The sequence below is a fragment of the Trichosurus vulpecula genome, chromosome 1, assembly GCF_011100635.1.
Source record: "Trichosurus vulpecula isolate mTriVul1 chromosome 1, mTriVul1.pri, whole genome shotgun sequence".
Taxonomy (NCBI): Eukaryota; Metazoa; Chordata; class Mammalia; order Diprotodontia; family Phalangeridae; genus Trichosurus; species Trichosurus vulpecula.
Window position 1 is genome coordinate 225,639,502 of NC_050573.1, and position 13,284 is coordinate 225,652,785.

The 13,284-nt window shown below is 36.7% G+C and overlaps 1 protein-coding gene across 2 annotated transcripts in view; it reads left to right on the plus strand.

The window, feature by feature from the left end:
• SPIRE1 (spire type actin nucleation factor 1) overlaps positions 1 to 12,655 on the plus strand; it is a 263,983-nt gene extending 251,328 nt beyond the window's left edge. For both annotated transcript variants that reach the window (XM_036760909.1, XM_036760915.1), the window contains 5 exons: positions 2,126 to 2,263; positions 2,790 to 2,860; positions 6,264 to 6,291; positions 6,399 to 6,535; positions 8,875 to 12,655. In XM_036760909.1, coding sequence (XP_036616804.1) covers positions 2,126 to 2,263; positions 2,790 to 2,860; positions 6,264 to 6,291; positions 6,399 to 6,535; positions 8,875 to 9,133 — 633 coding nt within the window. In that variant the 3' untranslated portion in view covers positions 9,134 to 12,655. The remainder of the gene's footprint in view (positions 1 to 2,125; positions 2,264 to 2,789; positions 2,861 to 6,263; positions 6,292 to 6,398; positions 6,536 to 8,874) is intronic.
• Positions 12,656 to 13,284: the final 629 nt, after the last annotated feature.

Consider the following 13,284-nt stretch of genomic DNA (forward strand, 5'->3'; position numbering starts at 1 on the left):
CCTTGTGAAAGCTCCAGAATTAAAACATTAGCATTGAACCTGACAAGGATTATGTTACTAGTGGGTAGCTTTGGAAGCTTTTCTTTTAAAAAAAAAAAAGGCATGCAAAGTATTCTCTTATTTCCTACATAGTCCCTAAAGTGGTACATTTTAAAATATGGGTAAAGGTGATTAGTTTAAAATATGCTTGAGTCAGCATTTTTGTTGACTTAAGACTAAAAGAACATGATACATACATATCCTTAACATATATATTAATATTACCTTGCGAAACAGATACCACTTAGCCTTTTAACAAACAAGGTAGTAAAGAAATCATCATAGTTATGTGAAATAATTCGGTGAGTGGTTATTTACAGGCTTACACTAATATGTAGTTTAAAAAAATTTATGATAAAATTAATGTCATATGCTCAGGAATAAATGAGGTAGTAGGTGGAAAAAGCTCTTATTCATATGAACTATTTTTCTTTTTTTATTCATATGAAATATTTAAAAGGACAGTAGCTGCATCAAATATGTTCACCCTGCTCTGTTTATTTGATATAACACTCTTGAAAGCTTATACCTTTGCAAACAAGTTTTATTTCTTCCCATTTGATATTACCCTCTTTTTCAAGGCAAATCAAAGTACAGTAGACACAGAACCTAAATGTAAAGCCACTTGTGCTATATCTGAAAATTTTTCCCATTGGAAGATGAAGTTGTGCAATGGGTGATTGTTTTTGCACCTTTCAGAGCAAATCATGTATTTCTGAACCAACAGTTCTTTCCCCATGTGACTAGGTAAGACACATGCAGCTATTGGTTTTTATAAAAGAAAATAAAAAATTAAAGAAATTTTAGCAGCTTTTTGTGTGTGTGTGTGTATTCAGAGGAACAGAGGGAAGTGTGCATTTGATTCCAGTAAGCAAAGCAATAATTCTTTAGCATGTGGTGGTTCTCAAATGCTAATGTTTGTGGAGTTTGTCCCACAGATTTCAATTTTTATTTTTCTCTGATTGAAAGACAGAACTGATTGTTAAAACTCCATCAACTGACTACATCCATAGTCATCCGATTCTTCATCTGGCTTATTTGTTAGATTTCAAAAATGTCAGTATGTTGCTGTGAGCAATGCTATTGTGTGTGTGTATGTGTGTGTGGGAGTGAATTAATGTGTTTATACTGAGAACATTAAGTTTCAGTGTCACTTCACCACAATAGTGCCTGTGAAGCATAGAATGGTGGGAATGCATAATTGTTCTGTCTTTCTATTAGATTTATCCAATCAAAACCAGGACTGGATGACAAACAGATGGAAATGAGGTTTTTTTATTCAGTGGAATTAATTACATCAGCATGTAACCTATTTTAACCTATTTTTAGGGGATCAAAACCTGAACCATGAGCACTTAGAAGAAATTTATAATAATATTTAAGTCCAGCCTTCCCCGCCCCCCACCAAAAAAAAACAACCCTTTATATATTTAACAATTCTTTGGGAAGGAAGAACAAAAATGCACATTAACAAATTGAGTCTGTAAAATTACCTTATCAGTTTCATGTTCAAATTCCATTCATAAAATTGGAGTATTTCTGTGTTCGCTGATGTGACATGCCACTAAATAAAGCCTTTGGGGATAAATACTAACCACTTTCTTTGGCTCTTCTGGGCACCACAAACTGACCTACATTGTGAAAACAGTGCTGCTACCGGTCTGTATCTCACATGCTTTATGGAACACCAGCACTAAATAACAGCTTATTTACCAGTCCAAAGAAAAAACTGCAACACAATTGGACTAAACAAGGAAAAAAAGACTGAAAAACTTTCACTGTAAAAATATACATGTCTACTAAAATAAAACAGCTCCATGAGACAAAACACCTGAACCTGAAAACTTTGATGTTATTGTTGTAAATGGCACAAAGATAGAAGTGAATCAGATAGCAGTTATTATGCCATCTCTTATCTTAGGTATTTGAAAGTTATGTGATGCCCACAGACCAGCCAACTCTTTTCTAGTTTTCATGAAAAATCTTTCTTCTTTGAAGCTTCTACTAATCAGGTAAATGGTTCTCTGAGAGAAAAACTTGCAGTGGGCATGGGAGTTTCTTATTCCTGTGGAATTTTGAATTTCAGGAAGAATTCTGTTATCCAGTGGAATGCTTGGCTCTCACGGTGGAGGAAGTGATGCATATTCGCCAGGTGCTGGTAAAGGCAGAGCTGGAAAAGTACCAACAGTATAAAGATGTCTACACTGCACTGAAAAAAGGAAAGGTATATCTGTGGGTGTTGAAACATGATTCTTAGAATTTCTCTGGATCCTAGAATCTTCTCTGTTCCCTAGCAGTCAAGTGGTATTTCTTTCTATCTTTCTCTAAAGAGGGAGAATCACCAAGGTTCCTCTCTTGAAATACCAAGCTAACAAATAGGACAGTTTTGTTGAGGGCTTAAAAATAAACCTAGTAATTAATGTGAGTATATAAAACTATATATACCTTAAGATGGTTTTTGGTGGGTTTTGTAAATAAGAAATGTCCCAGAATGGGAGAGTACAATTCTTTGAGTCCATCAGTTTGTTTCCAGGTCTTTAAACCTATATAACCTTACTATTCATGTGAAACTGCAAACGTATAATTGTGTTTTTTTATGAGGTGAGGGAGAGCCAACCTAAAAACCAATGCCTCAGTTGTCTTCTTCATGGCATCCACTGACCTTATGTAATATGCACATCACAACATATTCCATTATTAGAAAATTAACTGTTGACAAAGTTCTTCCTTTTTCAAATTTTATTTCCTAGCTCTGCTTCTGTTGCCGAACTAGGAGGTTTTCCTTCTTCACTTGGTCTTATACCTGTCAGTTCTGTAAGAGGTAAGGCAATCCTTACATGATGAAAGACATTTACTAGTAAGAATCCCAGTGACTCTGGTTTTATTTTAAGCTTCTCTACACAAGGAAACCATTGGTATTGTCCTGCTTATCTGTCTTGTATTTTCATGTCTTTGGAGGAGGTAAGAGTGTTGGTTTCATTATAATAATTTGCCAAACAATTGATTATTATAAACTAGGATAATTCATTTAATTTAAGCAAGGATGATTTTGATGATAGTATTTTATGTTTAAACTAGACATGATATTTAGAAGCAATTAATGCGATCACCTTATATTTTTAAAAAAAGGAAAATTTTATATAAATGTAGATGATCTATTTATCTTGGTCTTTTTCTGAGGTAAGGTATATTTGTCCTATCTACTGTCACGTGAAGTGCACCTTTTATTATTATGTATTTAATATTTTTAGTTTTCAGCATTGATTTCCACAAGATTTTGAATTACAAATTTTCTCCCCACTTCTACCCTCCCACCCACTCTAAGATGGCATATATACTGATTGCCCCGTTCCCCATTCTGCCCTCCCTTCTGTCACCCCACTCCCCCCATCCCCTTTTCGCTTACTTTCTTGTAGGGCAAGATAGATTTCTGTGCCCCATTGCCTGTATATCTTATTGGCCAGTTGCATGCAAAAACAACTTTTTTTTTTAACATCTGCTTTTAAAACTTTGAGTTCCAAATTCTCTCCCCTCTTCCCTCCCCATCCACCCTCCCTAAAAAGGCAAGCAATTCAACATAGGTCACAAGTGTATCATTATGTAAAACCCTTCCACAATACTCATGTTGTGAAAGACTAACTATATTTTGCTCCCTCCAATCCAATCCCCCTTTATTCAATTTTTTTCCCTTGATCCTGTCCCTTTTCAAAAGTATTTGCTTTTGATTACCCTTTCCCCATCTGCCCTCCCTTCTATCGTCCCCCCTTTTTTATCCCCTTCCCCCTTCTTTCCTGTGGGGCAAGATACCCAACTGAGTGTGTATATTATTCCCTCCTCAGTTCAAATCCGATGAGAGCAAGATTCACTCATTCCCCCTCAACTGCCCCCTCTTCCCTTCCAACAAACTGCTTTTTCTTGCCACTTTTATGTGAGGTAATTTACCCCATTCTATCTCTCCCTTTCTCCCTCTCTCAATATATTCCTCTCTCATCCCTTAATTTGATTTTTTTTTAGATATCATACCTTCATATTCAACTCACCCTGTGCCCTCTGTCTATGTGTGTATGTATATATGTGTGTGTATGTATATATATATACGTATATATATACATACACACACACACACACACGTATATTCCCTTCAGCTACCCTAATACTGAGGTCTCATGAATTATACGCATCATCTTTTCATGTAGGAATGTAAACAAAACAGTTCAACTTTAGTAAGTCCCTTATGATTTCTCTCTCTTGTTTACCTTTTCATGCTTCTCTTGATTCTTGTGTTTGAAAGTCAGATTTTCTATTCAGCTCTGGTATTTTCACTGAGAAAGCTTGAAAGTCCTCTATTTTATTGAAAGCCCATATTTTGCCTTAGAGCATGATACTCAGTTTTGCTGGGTAGGTGATTCTAGGTTTTAATCCTAGCTCCATTGACTTCTGGAATATCATATTCCAAGCCCTTTGATCCCTTAATGTAGAAGCTACTAGATCTTGTGTTATCCTGATTGTGTTTCCACAATATTCAAATTGTTTCTTTCTTGCTGCTTGCATTATTTTCTCCTTGATCTGGGAGCTCTGGAATTTGGTGACAATATTCCTAGGAGTTTTCTTTTTGGGATCTTTTTCAGGAGGTGATCAGTGGATTCCTTCAATTTCTGTTTTACCCTCTGGCTCTAGAATATCAGGGCAGTTCTCCTTGATAATTTCTTGAAAGATGATATCTAGACTCTTTTTTTTGATCATGGTTTTCATGTAGTCCAATATAATTTTTAAATTATCTCTCCTGGATCTATTTTCCAGGTCAGTGGTTTTTCCAATGAGATATTTGACATTGTCTTCCACTTTTTTCATTCCTTTGGTTCTGTTTTATAATATCTTGACTTCTCATCAAGTCACTAGCTTCCACTTGCTCCAGTCTAATTTTTAAGGTTGTATTTTCTTCAGTGGTCTTTTGGACCTCCTTTTCCATTTGGCTAATTCTGCCTTTCAAGGCATTCTTCTCCTCATTGGCTTTTTGGAGCTCTTTTGCCATTTGAATTAGTCTGTTTTTTTAAGGTATTATTTTCTTCAGTATTTTTTGGGTCTCCTTTAGCAAGCCCTTGACTTGTTTTTCATGGTTTTCTCACATCACTCTCATTTCTCTTCCCAACTTTTCCTCTACTTTTCTAACTTGCTTTTCCAAATCCTTTTTGAGCTCTTCCATGGCCTGAGACCAGTTCATGTTTTTCTTGGAGGCTTTTGATGTAGGCTGTTTGACTTTGTTGACTTCTTCTGGCTGTATGTTTTGGTCTTCTTTGTCACCAAAAAAAGATTCCAAAGTCTGAGTCTGAATCTGAGACTGTTTTTGCTGCCTGTTCATGTTCCCAGCCAACTACTTGACCCTTGAGCTTTTTGTTGGGGTATGACTGCTTGTAGAGTAGAGAGTACTTTGTCCCAAGCTCGAGGGGCTGCACTGCTATTTTCAGAGCTACTTCTACACAACAAGCTCTGCCACACCAGTGCTCCTTCTCCCCCAAGAACCACAAACCAGGATTGCAGCCCAGATCCAGGCAGGGCAAAGCAGGCTTTGCACTCCCACTCTGATCTGCTGCTTAATTCCTCCCACCAGGTGGGCCTAGGGCCAGAAGCAACTGCAGCTGTAGCTCTGGAAGCAGCCTCAGAGCTGCACCACCTCTGCCACCCCCAGGGTGGTAGCCCACCGCGAACTCCTTTCACTCTGTCCCCTGCAGCTTTTCCCACTAACCTTCTCTGTTGTCTTTGGCGTTTGTGGGTTGAGAAATCTGGTAACTGCCTCAGCTCACTGATTCAGGGCGCTACGCCTGTTCCGCCCGGCTCGCAGTCTCATTGGCCCTGGCATGGCCCATGCTGGGCTCTGCTCCCAGCTCCATGAGATAGACCTTTCCCAGTGACCATCCAGGCCGTCCTGGGCTGGAGCCCTGCTTCCCTTCCCTATTTTGTGGGTTCTGCAGCTCTGGAATTTGTTCAGAGCCATTTTTATAGGTGTTTGGAGGGACCTGGAGGGAGGGACCTTGGAGGGAGCTTAAGCAAGTCCCTGCTTTCCAGCCACCATCTTGGCTTCACCCCCGAAGTGCACATTTTGATGGGAGAAAATACAGAGTTTTCACAATTAAGTATAGAAATCTACCCAGGAAGATGGACATTCAGTTATTGACAAAATACTTCAAATGCCCTATACTAACTACCGTTTTTTATTTCATACACAGGCCAGTATGCTCACAGTGTTGCAAAAAGGTAAGCTAAGATAAATAGCTCATGCTACTTTTAGGGCATGAATTTAGAGCACAGGTTATGTATCTGTGACAACATTTTTCATTCTTGGTCTCATTTTGGGGTAACAGATGCGATTGCCATCCAAGCCATATTCCACTCTTCCTATCTTTTCTCTGGGACCTTCTGCCTTGCAAAGAGGAGAAAGTTTTATGAGACCTGAAAAACCCTCCACTAGCCACCATCGGCCACTTCGGAGCATTGCCAGGTGAGAATTCCGGGAACTTTTATTAGTAACAGAGAGATCATCTTTTCTGTGTCTGTGATGAGGGATGGGTTTGGCTTTTGCCAGTAAACTGCAAAAACAGACCAGTCTACACAGTTAGTAGACAGTTAGTGCCTTAGTGAATGGGCAAGCAGGTATTTATAAACCACCTTACTTTATAGTTAATTAGGTTTCCTAACCCTTTTTGAAACTTAGAAGTAAGGCAGCACAGTGTAATGGATAGAACACAAAGTTTGAATCTCAGCTCTGTAACTTTTACACTGAGGTTTTGGGCAAGTCACTTAATATCTCTAGGCCTCAGTTTCTTTTTTGTAAAATGATGAAGCTGGATTAGATCATTTTTAAGCTCCATCTTTTTCAAACTCTAAACTAGCTACTACAAAACTGAAACCCATTTACAATGCAATTTTTACAAATGAATTTACTGTTTTAAAATGAAGATTAAAGACATCTGTAGAGCCATTCTGGTCACTTTTCCCCCCATTCTTATTTTTAGGAGGAAATCAAGTTTTATCCTTCGTGTAGAGTTTGGCCTTCAGTGTTTTGGGCTGGTTATTAAAGAAAGAACAACTAAGTCCAGCAAATATTAAGTGATTGCTGTGTGCAAAGCACTGTGCTATTTATGCTGTTTATTCAAAGACAAAAACAGAATAGTCTGTACCATCAAGATATTTATATTCTACTTATAAAAGTAAAGCTTGATGCCAGAGGTGGTAAATGTTTTTAAAAGGTGCCAGGGTACTAAACTTTTTCCAAAGCTAAGTGGGAGCCACATCTTGAGTAGGGTGGGGTAGAGACTGACTGAATTTTGGTTCTTGAGAGGGTAGGCAAGACATCGGCCACAGACTTTCAGAGAAAAGAGAATGATTTGAGTATTGACCATCAGCTCACAAGCCAGAAGTAGATTGGTACAAGCTACTAACTCTTGCAACCCATTGCAGTTCTATTGCAGGGAGGGAGAAGAGTAAGAGAGAAGTTAATCTATGAACTGTTTTGGGGCCATATGCTAGAGTCTGAAGATCCACACTTCTCTCCCTTTAGATATTGTACTTGAATGATAAGCTTTTATTTTTGAATTATTAATGAATTTAGGATATAAAATTTCACAAACACTTAGAATTCCTAGGGTAGACCATGGTAGTAATGAGAGAGCTTGCATTGAGCCCAGACAAATGGATGTCATTTTACTGCTGCTGTATTAATAGTTATATTTATTTTCATCTTAAATGGAATAGTAAATGCTTTTTAAAAATTCCAGCTCTAAATCTTTGAAAATCATGAAAACATAAAATAAGTAGCTTAAAAAATAAAAATTACTTCCATTTTGAAAATGATAAGGTAAAATACGTAAAATTTTCTAGATTTCAAGCAACCAGAAAACTACAATCACCAGAATTTGTAAGGGGTAGCATTCTACATTCAGCACAGTGCTTTTATGAGAAAGAAATAAATGTTGTGTGAAGCAGCATATTAACGAACAACTTCCAGGCTTTGTTGATTGTCATACGAACAATAGTGCTATACCTACCTTCTATCATACAATAACTAATGTTCATAATGAAGAGACTGAGCCACTGCAAGACTTTGAAGGGACATCTGAAGAATCGGAGATTTTAAATTATGTGCAGTATGATTTTAGCATAGTGTTCTTTTCCTCTCTGCTCTTTAATTCTTTGAAAAATAGTAATCCGTGTATTCCGATGTGTGGTAGTTCTCAGTTAAACAGAATATTCAATTAAGCAAAATACTCTATTCCTTTAGCATTCTAGTTTGAGGATACATTACATTCCAAATATTGTAATTTTAAGATTCTCAGATATTTTACTTAGCAAATTTCCCAAATTCTTTTGAAAAAAAGAACATTGTTTTCTAGTCTTTTTCTTCAATACCTGATGCCTTGAAAACACTTCAGGACTTGAAGGATCCATGATTTCAAGTCCATTGATGCAGATGGAAACTCACTGTGTCCCACTGGGGTGTCAATAAGTTTCTGTAGCTGAAAAACCTTACAACCTGGTGGACAACCACATGGTGATGAACCTCTTTCAGATGATTTCGAGATATCCTTGAAGAATTCTTAGTTTGGTAAGACCTGCCAGATATTGCCCTCTACTGGCATGATCTTGCATTACCCTGGCATTACCTCCTTGCCACAGTGAGATTAGAGTAGGATATGAGTGAAGAGGCTTATTTACAATAGGCTCTAATAAATAATGAGATTCTCCTTATATTTCAGCAGTGGTACCTTCAGGATTTATATTTGATTCACATGATGCTCTTAATGGAAAATATAAGTATTGATTTAGGTGTTTTTTTTTTAGGTTCTCCTCAAAATCTAAGTCTGTAGATAAGTCAGATGAAGAACTACAATTTCCCAAAGAATTGATGGAGGACTGGAGTACTATGGAGGTGTGTGTAGACTGCAAAAAGTTTATTTCAGAAATCATCAGCTCCAGCCGGAGAAGCCTGGTGCTGGCCAACAAGCGAGCTCGTTTGAAAAGGAAAACACAGTCATTCTACATGTCCTCAGCAGGTCCCTCAGAGTACTGCCCTTCGGAGAGAACTATCAATGAAATCTGAGCCTTGTGCCTTTCCAGTTGCTCTTGTTCACAAAGTCAGCATTGGTGGGAGAACACTAAAAACTGCATTGTCTTTCTTTTCCTTTTTGTGGTTTTATTTCATAGGCTTGAATTTGCATTAGATCAGATATTTGTTGCACCACGTTGTTCTACTGACTGAATACTGTGTTCATATCTGTTATTGATATGCAACAGGTCAGCTAATCAATCATTTGCACTGAAAGAAAACAGTGGTTTGAAACTTGCCTTTTTTTTTTTAATTTGTACATTTGAAGGACAAAACAATTTTCCCTGAGTTCAGTTCTTTACCATTTCTTGAATCGTTTTCCAACCAAGGCTGAAAGGTTCTTTAAGGAGAAACCAATCTAACAAAGGAATCAGTGTTAGCACAGTTCTAAGCAGTAAGTCATATTGGCATTTCCACCTAATAGTGTTCACATGTAGTGTATACAGTAATCCAGAGCCCTCCTGGAGGACACCAAACTCCTTACTTGGGCTATAGTAATTATTGTCTCACAGCATAAACTCTAGGATTTGCTAATGCTAACAAATCAATTTTTAAATTTCTTGTTAATCTGAGATTTTGGTTAAATAAGGGACTTTATGATGTCTGTGTTCTAGTGTAAAACACCAGCATAAGCTGTACACCCAAATGGGTGACTATTTCCCCGAAGCTGCTGGATTTGTCAGCCCTAGTGTAACTGACCAATGTCTCTCATGGAGGTGACACTTTATTCCTTTGAATGTATTATGATTATTGGTAGTATTAGTAATAATAGACTGGGCGATAGAGATTTGGCAAAAGTTTGGGGACTAAGTGTATGGCAGCAGCTTGAGTGTATTCCTATAATGTAAAAAGAGAGTCCATGATTATACTCAAAAGGTGGGTGGTCTATTTTGAAACTACACAGGTTGGCAGCCTCTGACCACACTGGTATTGGCTCTGGTAGCAGATACATTATCAACTGTGTTTTTCATATCTTAGGAACTTGGCCATCAAGTCTAAACTCAGCTGTAATTTGGTACCTAAGGTCTTAGACTGGAAACAAATTTATTTATTTTTGTAAATGAACTTTTTAAAAACAAAAAATGGTTGTTTAGCTGTTTTAAAGTTACAAGAACATTAATTAACCTGCTGACTGGCTTCAGATGCTTTTTTGCATTTCTTTTTCTCACAAATGGATTCATGTGTGTAGTAAGGGGGGGCGGGGAGGAGAAAGGATGAGCCATTGTGCACCTGAAATTTATCAGCTCATTTAAGGTCGTAAATGGGATAGATTATTTTGGTATGCTTAAAAACAACCAACCAAATAACTATTGATGTTTGTCAGATCACTTAATGCACATGCACTGTAATTTTCATAAAGCAGTAGTAGGTACATCCATATTCAACCTGATGACAGCATCATAGGTGGCATGATAAGTGTTATTGTATCAAAATATAGTTAACATTTCTCTATGAAATTAACATGCCTCAAAACTGTCCCAACACTATTTTAAAATGGACTAAAATTTTATGATTTCATAGCTTAAAATTTCCAAAATAAATTTTAATGATTAATTAAATAATGCACGTTAACAGTTCCTCCATATTTGCATGTGAAACTATAATGTCTCCAGGGATTTCTGATTATGTAGAAATTTAAATTGTTTTAAGAGCTTTGAAAAATCTATTCAGTGAAACTTATTTGTAACATTTTCTAAGAGACCAAGTTGTTTGAAATTTATATTCAGGAAAAAAAATTTTATGCGAGCCACAATTTTTGGGACCCCATAGTCAAACTTTTAAAATAATTCCTAGCTTGAAAAGGGATATGAAGGTAAGAGAAAAAGATAGCTCAATTATGTTCCTTCTACGTGTGTGTGTGTATAAACATACACACAGCCATGCTTGACCAGTTTTTTGTTTGCTTGGTTTTTGGTCTGGACCCATAATTTAATCTGTATAGGGAAATCCTAGTCTAGAAATTCCTTTCAAAACTTAATTTTCAGTCTTAGAGAGTTGCTAGGGGTACTGGAAATTTAGTGGCCTGCCTACCGTCAGACAGCCAGTATACGTCTAAGGCAGGGCTTGAAGCCTATAAAGAGGACACACTGCATCCTCTCATAACAAGCTACACAAAAGCAAAAGTAACATCCTAAAACTGCGAGATGTTCTTACATTCACAAAAATAAATAAAAGCAAATAACTAGAGGTGACCTTTCCAGCCCATCTTCCTCCTTTAGGTCCATGATAGTACAGAAGTTTGTGAAACTCTACTCACCATTCTTGCTCTCTTGATTATTAGAATATAAATGGGCAAATTCAACATAATAGGAAGCATGGTAAATACAAATGAAATAATTTTTTAAATGGTAACTGTAAGAAAAGGAGGAAAGTACCAGTCAACTTGTAATTTGTATCAGTCCTATTAGTGTGCTTTTTGGGGTGCCAAAACCAATCCTTGTGTTTTAACCTTTTGTTCTCCTATGCTAAATTCTATAATGATCACTTAATTCCCATAAGAAGCAATTCTCAGTTTGAAGGGCTGGAATTTAAAATCCTTTGCCTTATCTGTCTTTAGGACTCATTTTCACATTTTAAAATTGTTCAGTGTCCCTCTTTATGCTATTCAGCATTCACTTGTGATCCAGTTTTTTGGGTTTCTTAAGGCATCTGTGCTGCCCCTTTCATTTGGAGTTTAAGGGATCTTGGGGCAGTGTGTGCTCAAATGAAATAAAATGACCTGCTGTGCGCAGTGCCCTGTACAAACCTGAAAAAGTGCTGTCTTCAGTGTTAGGTGTTCTTCCTTGGTTGGCAGCACTGTTGGATTTCCTCTTCCACTTTCCTTGCTCTCCTCCCACGCTCGCTCCAGGTGTTGAGTGCCACTTCTTTTTGTTCTCATACCTCATGAAGTTACCCTGTGGAGAGGTCCATGTTTCTCTCCCTGTAGTTTAACCTCATATCAGTATCAGAATATATGAGAAAGTTTGTAAATACATGTAATATATTTATTAATATTTGAAAGGCTGCCATCCAGCAGACAATGGGGATAGATTTTCGCAAGATGATTGAAAATGAAAGCAAGTCTTACTGATATTCACATTGATTAAAATTATCTTACTAGATTTCAAAATTTTGAGCCTTTTAAGTCAAACCTTGGAGACTTTATGGCACGTAGCATTTTAAGAATTAAGTTGCGAGAGGATATGTAACTAGCAACATGAACTCACCACCATGAATTTTTCTTAAAGCTTTTATTTTTCTAACTGTGTTAATAAATGTAGGACTTGGTTTTAAAGGTCACATAGGAGACATGAAAGTTCCTAAAATGTGCTACCATTATTTACTGATGGTGAAAATACAGAGAATTTTGTATGAAGTACTATTAAATTAGGGCCATGAGGAATGTGTTCTCAGCTTTCTGTGTGTATAAAATCCAAGGTCTTACTGGTATTCATGGTGATAGCACTAAACATTTTTCATTAAAGCCTCTTATTTGAAAATTATCTGGGGAAAAATAAAAAAAGCCTTTCCATCATAGTCTCTGTGTTGATTTTCCTGTTCTAAATGATTCGGGTTAATTAGATGACTTTGCCTGTTCATAACTAGTATGAATCATTTGGACTAGAAAGGGAAGAGAATTTTTATCATTGACACCTTAAGAACACTTTGCCAATGACTACCTGGTATCTCACTCAAAGGAAGTTTTGAATAACAATTCTTGTTTAATTGACTAGATGTCTATGCTAACTCAGACCATCAAAATTTTTTAAATGCCACCTTTTCTCAGAAATGGGAGCTTAAATTTTGTACATATGTTTGTGTATATATACATGTGTCAATAGATAGAATTAATGATATAACTAAAGTTTCTTGATCTTTATTTTCCCATGACCAATGAAATAACATTTTCCAAGCTTTTCTCCTTAAATTTACCCAGTGAAACGCTGAGCCCCTGCCTGATTTAAAACTCCACTTACACTAATGTCCAATAACTGACAATTTCTTCATAAATTACATTAAATATATATTGAATGTTGCAAAAAATTTCTCCTTTCCAAAGTGATTAAGCTCCTCTGTATTTTAACATTCATCTAAAAAAACTTTTTAAACTTTTGACATATTGAAATTAAATTAATTTAAAGACCCAGACTTTAAACTAATTTAAA